This window comes from Bombina bombina, unplaced genomic scaffold (assembly GCF_027579735.1).
Source record: "Bombina bombina isolate aBomBom1 unplaced genomic scaffold, aBomBom1.pri scaffold_927, whole genome shotgun sequence".
NCBI classification, from domain to species: Eukaryota; Metazoa; Chordata; class Amphibia; order Anura; family Bombinatoridae; genus Bombina; species Bombina bombina.
In genome coordinates, this window is record NW_026511785.1 from 50,361 (window position 1) to 67,052 (window position 16,692).

General features: G+C 42.6%; 1 protein-coding gene across 1 annotated transcript in view; it reads left to right on the plus strand.

Annotated features, from left to right (window-relative positions):
• LOC128643950 (serine/threonine-protein kinase 3-like) overlaps nt 1–16,451 on the plus strand; it is a gene marked incomplete at its 5' end in the record, with an annotated part of 66,225 nt that extends 49,774 nt beyond the window's left edge. Inside the window, 2 exons of the mRNA XM_053696718.1 lie at nt 15,107–15,271; nt 16,225–16,451. Coding sequence (XP_053552693.1) covers nt 15,107–15,271; nt 16,225–16,431 — 372 coding nt within the window. The remainder of the gene's footprint in view (nt 1–15,106; nt 15,272–16,224) is intronic.
• Nucleotides 16,452–16,692: the final 241 nt, after the last annotated feature.

A 16,692-nucleotide genomic window follows, 5' to 3' on the forward strand; every position in this document is an offset into this window, starting at 1 on the left:
AGGGGTCTTGCTGGCTCCAAGCAGACTTGTTGGGACTTTATTTTGATAGATCCTTAGGTCCATGGCCTTGTTGTCGGTTTTCAGAGTTGGGTTGTACTTGTACTCTGTGGGGATGGCTGTGCTATCCTTACGCTTGTTCCTTTACCTGTTTAGGGATTCTTTTGTTCCCCTGTCTTGGATCCCTAAGGCTGTGTTGGTCCAGCTGGGTGTGGGTTTGCAGGTCAGGATGGCCAAGCAGTCTAAGGAGCTGCGTTCGGGTCGCAGTCTCCTCTGGATGTGTGAGCTTTGTTGAGTCTATCCTGTTAGCTTACTCTGCTAGGGTATACATTTTTCTTTCAACTGGCTCCATTGATTTCAGAAGAGGGTTTACTCTTCCTTCGGGTTCTGAGGGTGTACTCTCCTTCTCTGGGGGCCTCGATTGAGGTTTTGCGTTCCCCTTTTTAGGGACCTGTGTGTAGGTCCGGCGACTTGGGTTGCCTGGAGCGTGCCCTCTGTCTGGGAGTTGCTTTTGCAGTCTGTTTCTTGCTTGACTGCTTCTTCCTTGCAAGTACCCTCTATCTCATCCTGTTATGGACTCTGTGTTCTCAAACTTGGGGTTTTTCACCTGGGTGTATTACACACTTTTTCATGGTTGAATGCTTTGGTATTCTATGGTCAGGCACTGGGAGGACTTTGCCTCTTCAGTTGCATTCCGTGCTTGCATGATGTTGCTGTCTCTGTGCCCGGGTTTCACTTGGTATAGGCATGGCCTCTCTTCCCTGTTTGGGTTCTTTTTTTTTTTGTATTAGGAGATCTTTCAGTTTCCTTGGTTCTCCTTTGCCTTGTTCCCTTTGGGGTTTCAGCTGGTGTCTCCATTTGTGGAGATGAGCGGTGGTTGACCGTTTGTTGGGCGACGGTGTCTCCTGGAGGACTGTTGGCTTAGTCAAGTCAGTTTGCGGTCTCTAGTTTGGCTTCTGGACTAACTGCGAGTCAGTGTCATTGGGGCTTTTCCTCTTAAAATTTTCTCGGCTTCGGACGAAGTGTTTTTTTTTTTTATTGGGTAGAGGTTCTGCAAGAAACTCCCTGGAGTGGGAACAAAGAGGCGCCAAAATAGGGTGATAACGTATAGACAAACTGACGTGACGGCAAACAGCAAAAGAACTACTCACAAGCAGAGCAGCACTATGGGTGCCAGATACAGTGGACCGGGACCTAATCGTCGCCCGACAGAGAAACACTCAGCTCAATTCTCAGGGCGATCACGAGGGATCCTTCCACCAATCCAAAGAGGAAATGAATTGATTTTAGAAACCCAGAGATAATTTGTTGCAACCGGGAAATCTTAGTTTTACTTTGCTTCCTTTGAAGGTGGTTGAAGCATTTAGATGGGCATGATTTCTTCAGTGAAAGGGGCTTTTTATTCTATATTGAAGCCCGGTTCCCCTCAGAGTGCAGTGCTTGTCAGAGGGATATATTTGGGGTATCGTTTGTGATACAATAGTTTTGCCTCATGGGAAATCCTTCATAGACCTTCTGTAAATTTAGTCGTAGGGACTCGTCTTCTGCGTCCCTTTACAGATCTACATTATACACCTAATCCATTACTTCTGATGTAAATTTTTATATATAGACACTCATATAGCGGGCACTTATTAAAAGTTTATCTATATAGTATATATATATATATATATATATATATATATATATACACACAGCCCTGGTGCCCTCAGTATGGGCCGCCTATTGTACCCTCCCGTCTTGGCATTCAGTGTCCTCTATAGCTTGGGTATTGTTTTCCCAAAAGTAATGAATGCAGCTGTGGACTCTTTCCATTTAAGAAGAAAAACATAAATTATTCTTACCTCCACCCGTAATTTTATGTGTGGTGTCCTTATTCTTCTGGCACCTTTCACCCTGATATTTCTTCTATTGTTCCTTGTTCCTCGGCAGAATGACTGGGGGATGAGGGGAGTGGGAGGAGTATTTAAGCCTTTAGCTGGATTGTCTTTGCCTCCTCCTGGTGGTCAGGTTCTTATTTCCCAAAAGTAATGAACGCAGCTGTGGACTCTTTCCATCAGAAGAAAAGGGAATTATTAGGTAAGCATAAGTTATGTTTTTCATAATAGATTAGTTGGTCAATTTATTTTTTGATTAATCGGATTAAAGAAAAATATTTTATTTTTAGATAACTAATTGCTTAAAGGCAGAGTTACTGTGAGAGCAGAACATGAGGTAATCGTGAGCAGGGCTGAGAGGAGCTAGAACAGGGCTTCATACAGGGTGAGGAAGCAGCTGCAGAGGGGGGCACCACTAGAGCATACAGGAAGCCTAAATACTCTGTACAGATAGGATGAAGGGGCATCCAGAATGTGTATATATAGGTTAAAGGGGCATCTAGGGCACAGTGGGGTCAATTTATCAAGCTGCTTCGAACAGGGGCGCACATACGCACCCCTGTCCGCTGCAGCTTGCTTCTGGCGGGCTGAATTCCACTGCCGGAATTAAGCATTGCAAACAAGCGCTATTTTGCTATTTTTATAATATCATTTCAGGATAAATTTCCTTTGGATTATAATGTATCTCAAATAGAAATCTTCAAAAAGAAGAATTTTATTTTTAAATTAAAAATCAGTTTTTTTTTTAAAACAATTCTTTAAAAAAAAAAAAAAAAAATCATTCATTTTTATCCACCCTGGTTGACCTGCATTTAGTGGGTGAAGTCCAGGATCATTCTACCTCTCTGCCCTAAATTCAGAGAGTAAAGCCTTCTGTTGTTGCTGCTCCTCACAGTGGCAGCTGAGTAGCAGTCAGATGAAGAGACACTTGGTCTTGTAGGTAGGGCTTAAAGGGATAGTCTAGTCCAAAATAAACTTTCATGATTCAGATAGAGAATGTAATTTTAAACAATTTTCCTATTTACTTTTCTCTTGTAAGGTGTATCCAGTCCACGGATTCATCCATTACTTGTGGGATATTCTCCTTCCCAACAGGAAGCTGCAAGAGGATCACCCACAGCAGAGCTGTCTATATAGCTCCTCCCCTAACTGCCACCTCCCAGTCATTCTCTTGCAGCTCTCGACAAGGGAAGTAGCTAGAGAGATGTGGTGCATTAATGTAGTTTATCTTCAGACGGTCCCTAAGGTGGAGGGAGCAGTTTCTACTCTAGCTAAGCGTACCACTATCCCTGTCAAGGACAGTTGTGCTTTTCTAGATCCAATGGATAAAAAATTAGAGGGTTACCTTAAGAAAATTTTTATTCAACAAGGTTTTATTCTCCAGCCTCTTGCATGCATTGCCCCAGTCACTGCTGCTGCGGCTTTCTGGTTTGAGTCCCTAGAGGAGGCTCTACAGATTGAAACCCCGTTGGAAGATTTTATTGACAAGCTTAGGGCTCTTAAGCTAGCCAATTCATTTGTTTCTGATGCCGTTGTTCATTTAACCAACCTAACGGCTAAAAATTCAGGTTTTGCTATTCAGGCGCGTAGGTCGCTATGGCTTAAATCCTGGTCAGCTGACGTGACTTCAAAGTCTAAACTTCTCAACATTCCCTTCAAAGGACAGACCCTATTCGGGCCTGGACTGAAGGAGATCATTTATGACATCACTGGAGGAAAAGGTCACGCCCTTCCTCAAGACAGGTCCAACAAATTAAGGACCAAACAGTCTAGTTTTCGGCCCTTTCGAAACTTCAAGAGTGGCGCAGCTTCAACTTCCTCTAGCACAAAACAAGAGGGAACTTTTGCCCAGTCTAAGCCGGTCTGGAGACCTAACCAGGCTTGGAACAAGGGGAAACAGGCCAAAAAGCCTGCTGATGCCTCTAAAACAGCATGAAGGAGCAGCCCCCAATCCGGAAATGGATCTAGTAGGGGGCAGACTCTCTCTCTTTGCCCAGGCTTGGGCAAGAGATGTCCAGGATCCCTGGGCATTGGAAATTGTGTCCAAGGGTTATCTTCTAGAATTCAAAACCTCTCCCCCAAAAGGGAGATTTCATCTCTCACTTTTATCTGCAAACCAGATAAAGAGAGAGGCATTCTTACATTGTGTTCAAGACCTTCTAATTATGGGAGTGATCCACCCAGTTCCGCAGGAGGAACAGGGTCAGGGCTTCTATTTAAATCTGTTTGTAGTTCCCAAGAAAGAGGGAACGTTCAGACCAATCTTAGATCTCAAGATCTTAAACAAATTTCTCAGTTCCATCCTTCAAGATGGAGACTATTCGAACCATCCTTCCTATGATCCAGGAGGGTCAATATGACTACCGTAGACCTAAAGGATGCTTTTCTCCACATCCCGATACACAAAGATCATCATAGTTTTCTTAGGTTTGCCTTTCTGGACAGGCACTACCAGTTTGTGGCTCTTCCCTTCGGGTTGGCCACCGCACCAAGAATCTTTACAAAGGTTCTAGGGTCCCTTCTAGCGGTCCTAAGGCAGGGGGGTAAAGCAGTAGCCCCAAAAAGCCTGCTGATGCCTCTAAAACAGCATGAAGGAGCAGCCCCCAATCCGGAAACGGATCTAGTAGGGGGCAGACTCTCTCTCTTTGCCCAGGCTTGGGCAAGAGATGTCCAGGATCCTTGGGCATTGGAAATTGTGTCCAAGGGTTATCTTCTGGAATTCAAAACCTCTTCCCCAAAAGGGAGATTTCATCTCTCACTTTTATCTGCAAACCAGATAAAGAGAGAGGCATTCTTACATTGTGTTCAAGACCTTCTAATTATGGGAGTGATCCACCCAGTTCCGCAGGAGGAACAGGGACAGGGCTTCTATTTAAATCTGTTTGTAGTTCCCAAGAAAGAGGGAACATTCAGACCAATCTTAGATCTCAAGATCTTAAACAAATTTCTCAGTTCCATCCTTCAAGATGGAGACTATTCGAACCATCCTTCCTATGATCCAGGAGGGTCAATATGACTACCGTAGACCTAAAGGATGCTTTTCTCCACATCCCGATACACAAAGATCATCATAGTTTTCTCAGGTTTGCCTTTCTGGACAGGCACTACCAGTTTGTGGCTCTTCCCTTCGGGTTGGCCACCGCACCAAGAATCTTTACAAAGGTTCTAGGGTCCCTTCTAGCGGTCCTTAGGCAGCGGGGTAAAGCAGTAGCCCCTTACTTAGACGACATTCTGATACAGGCGTCGACTTTTCAAGTTGCCAGGTCCCACACGGACATTGTTCTGGCATTTCTGAGGTCCCATGGGTGGAAGGTGAACGAAGAAAAGAGTTCTCTATCACCTCTAACAAAAGTTTCATTCCTAGGGATAGATTCGGTAGAAATGAAGATTTACTTAACGAAGGCCAGATTGTCAAAACTTCTAGACTCTTGCCGTGTTCTTTATTCCACTTCTCGTCCTTCAGTGGCTCAGTGTATGGAAGTATTTAATGATAGCGGCAATGGACATAGTACCGTTTGCCCGCCTACATTTCAGACCGCTGTAACTTTGCATGCTCAGTCAGTGGAATGGGGATTACACAGATTTGTCCCCTCTACTAAATCTGGATCAAGAAACCAGGGATTCTCTTCTCTGGTGGCTATCTCAGGTCCATCTGTCCAAGGGGATGAGCTTCCGCAGGCCAGATTGGACTATAGTAACGACAGATGCCAGCCTTCTGGGCTGGGGTGCAGTCTGGAACTCCCTGAAGGCTCAGGGCTCGTGGACTCAGGAGGAGGCTCTCCTTCCAATAAACATTCTGGAATTAAGAGATATTCAATGCTCTTCAGGCTTGGCCTCAGCTAGCTGCGGTCAGGTTCATCAGATTTCAGTCGGACAACATCATGACTGTAGCCTATATCAACCATCAAGGGGGAACAAGGAGCCCCCTGGCAATGTTGGAGGTTTCAAATATAATTCTATGGGCAGAGGTTCACTCTTGCCATCTCTCAGCTATCCATATCCCAGGAGTAGAGAACTGGGAGGCGGATTTTCTAAGTCGGCAGACTTTTCATCCGGGGGAATGGGAGCTCCATCCGGAGGTATTTGCCCAGCTGATTCAACTATGGGGCAAACCAGAACTGGATCTCATGGCGTCTCGTCAGAACGCCAAACTTCCTTGTTATGGGTCCAGGTCAAGGGATCCCCAGGCAGCGCTGGTAGATGCTCTAGCAGCACCCTGGTCCTTCAGCCTGTCTTATGTGTTTCCACCGTTTCCTCTGCTCCCTCGGCTGATTGCCAAGATCAAGCAGGAGAGAGCTTCGGTGATTTTGATAGCGCCTGCGTGGCCACGCAGGACTTGATACGCAGATCTGGTGGACATGTCATCCTTTCCACCATGGACTCTGCCGCTGAGGCAGGACCTTCTACTTCAAGGTCCCTTCAAACATCCAAATCTAATTTCTCTGCATCTGACTGCTTGGAGATTGAACGCTTGATTTTATCAAAGCGTGGTTTTTCCGAGTCAGTCATTGATACCTTAATTCAGGCTTGAAAGCCTGTCACCAGGAAGATCTATCATAAGATATGGTGTAAATATCTTCATTGGTGTGAATCCAAGGGTTACTCATGGAGTAAAGTCAGGATTCCCAGGATATTGTCTTTTCTCCAAGAAGGATTGGAGAAGGGATTGTCAGCTAGTTCCTTAAAGGGACAGATTTCTGCTCTGTCTATTCTTTTGCACAAGCGTCTGGCGGATGTTCCAGACGTTCAGGCGTTTTGTCAGGCTTTAGTTAGAATCAAGCCTATGTTTAAACCTGTTGCTCCGCCATGGAGTTTAAATTTAGTTCTTAAAGTTCTTCAAGGGGTTCCGTTTGAACCTCTGCATTCCATAGATATCAAGCTTTTATCTTGGAAAGTTCTGTTCTTGGTAGCTATCTCTTCGGCTCGAAGAGTTTCAGAGTTATCTGCCTTGCAGTGTGATTCCCCTTATCTGATCTTCCATGCAGATAAGGTAGTGTTGCGTACCAAACCTTGGTTTCTTCCTAAGGTGGTATCTAATAAGAATATCAGTCAGGAGATTGTTGTTCCGTCACTGTGTCCTAATCCTTCTTCAAAGAAGGAACGTCTATTACACAATCTTGACGTGGTTCGTGCTTTAAAGTTTTATTTACATGCTACTAAAGATTTTCGTCAAACATCTGCATTGTTTGTTGTCTACTCTGGACAGAGGAAAGGCCAAAAGGCTTCGGCAACTTCTTTCCTTTTGGTTAAGAAGTATAATCCACTTAGCTTATGAGACTGCTGGCCAGCAGCCTCCTGTAAGAATTACAGCTCAGTCCACTAGAGCAGTGGCTTCCACATGGGCTTTTAAAAATGAGGCTTCTGTTAACAGATTTGTAATGCGGCGACTTGGTCTTCGCTTAATACTTTTTTTAAATTCTAAAAATTTTGATACTTTTGCTTCTTCGGAGGCTATTTTTTGGGAGAAAGGTCTTACAGGCAGTGGTGCCTTCCGTTTAAGCGCCTGCCTTGTCCCTCCCTTCATCCGTGTCCTATAGCTTTGGTATTGGTATCCCACAAGTAATGGATGAATCCGTGGACTGGATACACCTTACAAGAGAAAACAAAATTTATGCTTACCTGATAAATATATTTCTCTTGTGGTGTATCCAGTCCACGGCCCGCCCTGTCATTTTAAGGCAGGTGTTTTTTAATTTTTAAACTACAGTCACCACTGCACCCTATAGTTTCTCCTTTCTCTTGCTTGTCTTCGGTCGAATGACTGGGAGGTGGGGGTTAGGGGAGGAGCTATATGGTCAGCTCTGCTGTGGGTGATCCTCTTGCAGCTTCCTGTTGGGAAGGAGAATATCCCACAAGTAATGGATGAATCCGTGGACTGGATACACCACAAGAAATTTATCAGGTAAGCATAAATTTAGTTTTTTCACCATTTTTGCTTTGTTCTTTTGGTATTCTTAGTTGAAAGCTAAACCTAGTAGGCTTATATGCAAATTTCTAAGCCCTTGAAGGCCTCCTCTTCTCTCAAAGCATTTTAACAGTTTTCCATCACTAGAGGGTGTTAGTTTATGTGTGATATATAGATAACACTGCTCACGCACGTGGAGATCCAGTGAGCCAGCTCTGATTGGCTAAAATGGATGTCTGTCAAAAGAACTGAAATAAGGGGGCAGTTTGCAGAGGCTTAGATACAAGGTAATCACAGAGGTTAAAAGTATATTTATACAACTGTGTTGGTTATGCAAAACTAAGGAATGGGTAATAAAGGTATTATCTATCTTTTTAAACAATAACAGTTCTAGTGTAGACTGTCCCTTTAAGTTAATGTGAAATCTCCTGGATATGAAGAGTAGTGTGTGTAGCCTAGGAACATTTAAGTGAACCAAGGGCTAAAAAGTGGTGTCAGGAGGACCTGTGTATGTCTGATAGTAGAAGCACAGTCATGTGTGTGTCTTTAGTATTGAGAGCTGATTTGTTGCCACACAGAGCTTTCCAGAAGGTGCAGAAACCGACAAAACTTTAAATCACGAAACAGTCTTTAAAATGTGAAATTAATTATAGATATATATTATATTTATGTTTTAACTTAGTATGAAGAGTTCGGTTTTTATGTACTTTAAGGAGATTACCATCAAAATCTTTGTTACATCGTTTCGTCACAAAGAGATGTTCACTTTCCATTGTACTTTTTGTAACCAATTTCTTTCTTATGACATGGAGAGTCCACAACGACATTCCAATTACTAGTGGGATTTTCTCTCCTGGCCAGCAGGAGGAGGCAAAGAGCACCCCAGCAGAGCTGTTAAGAGTCACTTCCCTTACCCATAACCCCCAGTCATTCTCTTTGCCTCTGTCAATGGAGGACGTGCAAAGTTGGTGTCTGAAGATATTTGATCCTTTTATGGGTATTTTTCCAAGCAAGCAAGGATTGGGGTTTAGCTGTTTCCACGTCAGTATCTTCAGTAAGAGCAGTGGTGGCTTTTAGCAGCTAGGAGGTGGTGAGGTAGTCATTGCTTTGTTTCTTAACATTGTTGCTACCCTAGTTATAGAAAGCCAGAGTTGTTTACTTTCTCTTTCTTTTTCTACAGGTCTCTGATAGGAGTATGTGTCCTTTCATGCCTTGTAAGCTGTCTTCCTGCCCGACAGCTGGATTTGCAGGTAAGTGCTTTTCTCTTCTAGGTCTTAGAGACTTGCACTTGGAAAGATTATTTCTGCAATATTTATTTTGGGACATAATTAATCCTTTATGTAGGATTTATTTTGGAGGCAGTGTAAAGGCACTTAATGTATGTGAGGAGACTAAGGGGTTAATGTCTTCATTTACTGTTTATGAGACGGTACCTCTGTGGCTGAAGGATATCTTATTTGTTAGCCTAACGTTCTGAGATGTTTGACAATATGATTGTTATTGGGAAATTCGGATGTTTGGAGCTGACTGAGGTGTAGAGGCGCATTCTTTGTTTTTCATTATTTGAGTATACTTAGCGCTTTTGCGCTCTGAGGAAATACATTCCTTTTTAAAGTGACAGTAGTCATTGTCAAGTTATTTTTCATTCCTTTAATTTTGGGTATTAATACAGCTATGAACACTGAACAGGAGTCTGTTTCTCTTAATAGATGTTTATTGTGTTTAGAGGCCGAAATTGTTTTACCTATGCAATTTTGTTCCTCATGTTTAGCTAGGACCCTAAAGCTTAAAGATAAATTACTGCCTTCTGAGCCTGTTGTCTCTCAGGATAATGCTGTTCAGGATATGCCACAGCTTTCTCCTCAAATGTTCCAAGCCTCAATGGCATCACATACAGTGCCCTGCGGTTTCACTCAGCCTCCTTAAGGCGTGTCTTTGCCGGTAGATTTTGCTGCACAGATATCTTCTGCTTTATCTGCTTTTCCCCATTGTGGGTAAGTGCAAGAGGAAAGCAAATAATTTTTCTGCTAGTAAGGTTTCTGTTCCAACTTCTTCTGCGATAGTTGACCCCCCATAAGTTGGATGAGGAGGATACCTCGGTAGCTTCTGAGGGTGAGATCTCAGATTCTGACAGTGTAAATCCTTTGACTGATTCTGAAGAAGTAAACTTCAGATTTAAGCTTGAACACCTTTGTTTACTTCTAAAGGAGGTATTGGCTACTTTGGACGACTCCGATCCTTCTGTCGCTGTCAACCCTAAAAAATCTAGAAGGCTTAATAAATACTATGATGTTCCTTCCTCTGTGGAAGTATTTCCTGTTCCAGACCGTGTGTGTCGGAGATCATATCACAATAATGGGATAAACCAGGGATTCCTTTTTCCCCATTTTTAAAAAATGTTTCCTGTCGCTGACTCCATTCAGGACTCATGGCGCACTGTGCCTAAGATGGAAGGAGCTATTTCTACTCTGGCCAAGAGAACTACGATTCCTATAGAGGATAGTTGTTCTTTTAAGGATCCCATGGATAAAAAGCTGGAGGCTTATTTGAAAAAAATGTATATTCATCAGGGATTACAATAGCTTCTTATTGGTGTGATGCTTTGTCTGAGCTGATTTTAGAGGGGATCCAAGATAGGATCAAGGCTCTCAAGCTGGTCAATTCATTTATCTCTGATGCCAACATGCAAATCATCAGACTGGGAGCCAAGATGTCTGGCTTCGCTGTTCTAGCTCGCAGGGCTCTGTGGCTAAAATCTTGGTCAACTGATGTTACCTCCAAGTCCAAACTCCTTTCTATACTGTACAAGGGTAAGACCCTTTTTGGTTCTGTCTGGCGGAGATAATTTCTGAAATTACATGTGGAAAGGGGTCTCTTCTACCTCAGGACAAGAAGAATAGATTTAAGGGGCGCCAAAATTCTAATTTTCGTTCCTTTTGTAACTTCAAAGGACAAAATTTGTCCTCCTTCCTCCTCCAAGCCGGAAAAAGTCCAAGTCCTCTTGGAGATCCAATCAGACTTGGAATAAGGGGAAGCAGTCAAAGAAGCCTTTATCTGAGGCAAAATCAGCATGAAGGGTCAGCCCCCCAGTCCGGTATTGGATCAAGTAGGGGCAGACTTTCCTTTTTTCGTCAAGCTTGGATACGTGATGTCCCAGATCCTTGAGCTGTGGACATAGTATCTCTGGGTTACAAAATAGGATTCAAGACTTGTCCTCCCAGGGGCAGATTCATCCTTTTAAGATTATCTGCAGACCAGGTAAAAAGAGAGGCCTTCTTAAGCTACGTTCAGGATCTTTTCCTCCCTGGGAGTGATTGTTCCAGTTCCTGTAGGGGAATAGGGTCAAGGATTCTATTCAAATCTATTTGTGGTTCCCAAAAAGAGGGAACTTTTTGACCCATTTTAGACTTAAAATCTCTCAACAAGTTCCTTAGGGTTCCGTCCTTCAAGATGGAAACCATTCGTTCCATTCTTCCATTGGTCCAAGAGGGTCAGTTCATGACGACCATAGACCTGAAGGACACGTATCTTCATGTTCCCATTTATAGGGATCATCACCAGTTCCTGAGATTTGCTTTTCTAGACAAGCACTTTCAATGTGTTGCTCTTCTGTTTGGCCTTGCCACAGCTCCCAGAATATTTACAAAGGTTCTGGGGGCTCTTTTGGCAGTAGTCAGGTCTCAGGGAATTGCGGTGGACCCTTACCTTTTCGACATCTTGGTTCAAACGTCATCTTTTCAACAAGCAAACTCTCATACAGAGATCTTGTTGTCTTTTCTACGTTCCCACGGCTGGAAAGTAAATCTGGAGAAGTGTTCCCTTGTTCTAGCTACAAGGGTGTGCTTCTTAGGGACCATCATAGATTCTCTATCCATGAAGATTTTTGTGACGGAGGTCAGAAAATCCAAACTTCTCACTTCATGTCTCTCTCTCTCTTCAGTCTACTTTTCATCCATCAGTGGCTCGATGCATGGAGGTAATTAGTCTGATGGTTGCCTCCATAGACATCATTCCTTTTGCTCGGTTCCATCTGAGATCTCTGCAACTGTGCATGTTCAGTCAATGGAATGGAGACCATTCAGATCTATCTCAGATGATAGATCTGGATCCTCTAACAAGAGACTATCTTTCGTAGTGGATTTCTCAGGGAACTTTCTACCGGAGACCCTCCTGGGTGATTGTGACCACGGACGTCAGACTGTTAGGCTGGGGAGCAGTCTGGGGGACGTTAAAAGCTCAGGGCCTGTGGACTCGGGAGGAGTCCTCTCTTCCCATAAACATCTTAGGGTTGAGAGCAATCTTCAATGTCTTGATAGCTTGGCCTCAGTTGTCTTTAGCCCGGTTTATCAGATTCCAGTCGGACAACATCACCTCAGTGGCTTACATCAACTACCATGGAGGAACTCAGAGCTTCCTTGCTATGAAAGAGGTGACTCGCATTATACAGTGGGCAGAAGCTCACACTTGTCTCCTATCTGCCATCCACATTCCAGGAATGGACAACTGGGAGGTGGATTTTCTGAGCAGACAGACCTTTCATCCCGGGGGGTGGGATCTCCATCCGGAGGTGTTCACCAGGATAACCCTCAGGTTCCAGAGTTCGATTTGATGGTGTCTTGTCAGAACACAACGCTTTCAAGGTACCGTTCAAGGTCAAGAGATCCTTAGGCCACCCTGGTAGATGCTCTGGCGGTTCCTTGGGATTTCAGTCTAGCATACCTGTTTTCTCCTTTTGGTCTTTTTCCACGAGTCATTGTTCGTATCAAGCAGGAGAGAGCATATGTAATTCTAATAGCTCCTGCATGGCCTCACAGGATCTGGTTTGCGGATCTGGTAAGGATGTCATCCTTTCCACCTTGGATGTTACCTCTGAGGAAGGACCTTCTAACTCGGGGTCCTTTTTTTCATGCCCTCTTCAGAATCAGGCCTGTGTTTAAACCTGTTGCTCCTCCTTGGAGCTTGAACCTTGTGCTTAAAGTTTTGCAACAGGCTCAGTTTGAGCCAATGCGTTCTGTAGATATTAAGTTGTTATCTTGGAAGGTTTTGTTCCTTATTGTTATTTCCTCTGCTCGCAGAGTTACTGAACTCTCGGCTCTACAGTGTGATTCCCCTTACCTTATTTTTCATGTGGATAAGGCGGTCCTTCGGACTAAATTGGGATTTCTCCCTAAGGTGGTGTTGGATCGAAACATTAATCAGGAAATTGTTGTTCCTCCTTTTTGTCATAATCCTTCCTCTTATAAGGAACGTCTTTTGCATGACTTGGATGTTGTGCGCACTCTAAAATTTTACTTACAAGCTACTAAAGATTTTCAGAAATCTTCTGCCCTATTTGTTTTTTTCTCTGGAAAGCGTAAGGGTTAGAAGGCCACTTCTAATATTCTGTCTCTCTGGTTGAGAAGTTTGATTTGTTTGGCTTATGAGACTGCTGGACAGCAGGCTCCTGAGAGAATTACGGCTCATTCCACTAGGGCTATCACCTCTCCTTTTGTTTTTCAAAAATGAAGCTTCTGTGGAACAGATTTGCAAGGCGGCAACATGGTCCTCTCTGCATACTTTTTCGAAATTTGATACTTGTTCTCGGCTGAGGGTTCTTTTGGGAGAAAGGTTCTTCAAGCGGTGGTGCCTTCTGTTTAGGTCCTCCTGCCTTTTTCTCCCTCCTTGTTCATTCCGTGTCCCCTAGCTTGGGTATTGGTTCCCACTAGTAATTGGAATGACGTCGTGGACTCTCCATGTCATAGGAAAGAAAACAAAATGTATGCTTACCTGATAAATTTCTTTCTTTCCTGACATTGAGAGTCCACAACCCCACCCTTAATTAACAGTAAACAGAGTGTCCAGCACCAATAAGCTAAATCTGGTGCATGCTGCAGGGTCCTGTATTCACCCAAATATAATCAATGTATAAAACACAGCAGCACCACTTCTTCCCAGCAAAGTTATGTATTTAATAGGACATAATTAAGCATCGCTGTACTCTGTTGGTTAAGACAATATTTTTTGTTAAACCTCAGGCATCTCTACACCTTTGTGTTATCAGCTTTTTTCATTTCCCTTCGGCCGAATGACTGGGGGTTATGCGTAAGAGAAGTGACCCTTAACAGCTCTGCTGGGGTGCTCTTTGCCTCTTCCTGTTGGCCAGGAGAGAATATCCCACTAGTAATTGGAATGACGTTGTAGATCTAATATGTCCGGAAAGAAAGAAAGAGAGAAATTTATTAGGTAAACATAAATTTTGTTTTTGCTTTGTTCTCTTGGTATTCTTAGTTGAAAGCTAAACCTAGGAAGGCTCTTATGATTTCTAAGCCCTTGAAAGCCGCCTCTTATCACATGCTTTTTCATTTGCTTTTCACAACAGGGGAGAGCTAGTTCATGTAAACCATATAGGTAACATTGTGATCACGCCTGTAAATTGTGGCAGACACTGCACTAATTGCCTAAAATGCAAGTCAATAGATAATAAATAAAAATTCATGTGATCAGGGGGCTGTCGGAAGATGCTTTAGATACAAGTTAATCACAGAGGTAAAAAGTGTATTAATATAACAGTGTTGGTTATGCAAAACTGGGGAATGGGTAATACAGGTACAGTATTATCTATCTTTTAAAACAAGAAAAATTCTGGTGTTGACTGTCCCTTTAACGCTCAATCTATTATTTTGGAACAAGGGAATGACCCTGAGCTTGTAAACCTGCACATTGCTAGAGCATGTATTTATTGATTCATCACATGGGAGCTAACTCCTATTAAACATAACTGCTTATGTGATACTCCTTAGGTGCTGCCTTGAATGATGTACAAATACCTGCAAGTGAAAAATGTTAATTTACTTAAAGGGACATGAAACCCCAAAAAAATATTTCATGATTTAGACAGAGCTTACAATTTTGAACAACTTTCCAATTTACTTCTATTATTTAATTTGCTTCCCTCTTATGTTATCCTTTGCTGAAAGGTTTATCTAGGCAAGCTCAGGAGCAGCAGAGAACCTAGGTTCTAGCTGTTGATTGGTGGCTGCATATATATATATATGGATTGTGATTGGCTTATCCATGTGTTCAGTTAGAAACCAGAAATGCCTTGCTGCTCCTTCAACAAATGATACCAAGAGAATGAAGCAAATTAGATAATAGAGGTAAATTTAGAAAGCTGTTTAAAATTGTATTCTCTATCTAAATCATGAAAGAAAAATGTTGGGTTTTATATCCCTTTAACTTCAATTGATTGTATTTTATTGCATTTATTTCATTATAAAATGTTACAAGTAAATTAAATACAATGAGGCACGTAGTGGTCTTAAATGAATCTCGCTTTTTTTTTTTTTAGCTAACAGAAGAAGAAATTGCAACTATCCTCAAATCCACATTAAAAGGTCTGGAATATCTCCATTTTATGAGAAAAATCCACAGAGATATTAAAGCTGGAAATATCCTCCTGAACACTGAAGGTCATGCAAAACTAGCAGATTTTGGAGTGGCAGGCCAACTAACGGTAAATACCACCTTAATACTTGTACATACAGATGTCTACATATTTACATGTTCCCTAAAGTATAGTTGTCCAACCTAAGGTCTAAGAATCACAGTATCCTGCTCCATTGCTAGTCTGGTGGCCATTATTTCCCCAAATGACATTACGGTCTTAACTGTAGAGGGGTTTAGCAGCACTTTCACAATATAGCTTTGCACCCCTAACACCTTTTGTGCTACAGTGTAGTGAAGCAATTGGCTGTGTTCATCCACTACCTTTCACCATTTGCATCACAGGGTGCTCAGCCAGGTGACTCATTGTAAGTTGTTAAACTGGAGAAGACTCCAAGTTGAATTCAGAGTAGAGTGTCTGTTCTCTACAGTTGTCTCACTCCTCTCCATCAGGATCACTCTCTCATACTCACTCTCATTCACTATGGCCAAAAGTATCCCCTTACTAATTGTTGAGTTCAGGTGTTTCAGCCACACCCATTGCTAGCAGGTGCATAAAATCCAGCACAAATGCATTTAATCTCTGTAGATAACTACTGGCAGTACAGTGGGTCATACTGAAGGGGCAGCGTAGTGCATAATATTTGCCTATTATCTGTTGCATCACTCACTTCAGAGTACCAAAGAGGGTTGCCACCACAGCCATGTTTCCTGGACACTTATGAGTTACACATGCTGCAGGATGTGCATGGAGGAACATGACTAGTGCTGTCCAGGATAACTATTTTTGTGCTGTCCAGGGGTGCAATTCATGTTCCTCCCTGCACACCCTGCAGCATGTGTAACTCATAAGTGTCCAGGAAAACATGGCTGAGGTGGCAACCCTAGTACCAAACCCTCTCTGGAAAACGTTAAAAGCGCTTTCACTAATATGTATTAAACGTTACCTTTAATTGCTTCACTGATTTAATAGACTTTTGCCATTATCTTGATTTTATGAGTAAATTTTTTTGCCCCCACTAGGATACAATGGCTAAGCGTAATACTGTGATAGGAACTCCTTTTTGGATGGCTCCTGAAGTTATACAAGAAATTGGATATAATTGTGTAGCAGATATCTGGTCATTGGGCATAACCTCTATAGAAATGGCAGAAGGAAAGCCTCCCTATGCAGATATTCATCCAATGAGGGTGAGACTTAAGTTCTATTCTATAATTACTTTTATATAGACATAAAACATGGTTTTATTCTAAAATGTTTCTGGAATCTTTGTATACTTCATAGTTTTTTTTCTATCTATATGATACTTAAATGTACTGGACTATTTGCGGAACAGAGTTTATACAGGTGAACAGTGTGCTTTATTATTGCAGGGCTGGATACATTACACTATGGCAACAATTATAGATGATTTTGGCATCTTAAAAATATATTGGCACAGTGTACCGCTAAAGAGTTTACCCAGCCCCATATTAAAGGGAAATTAAACC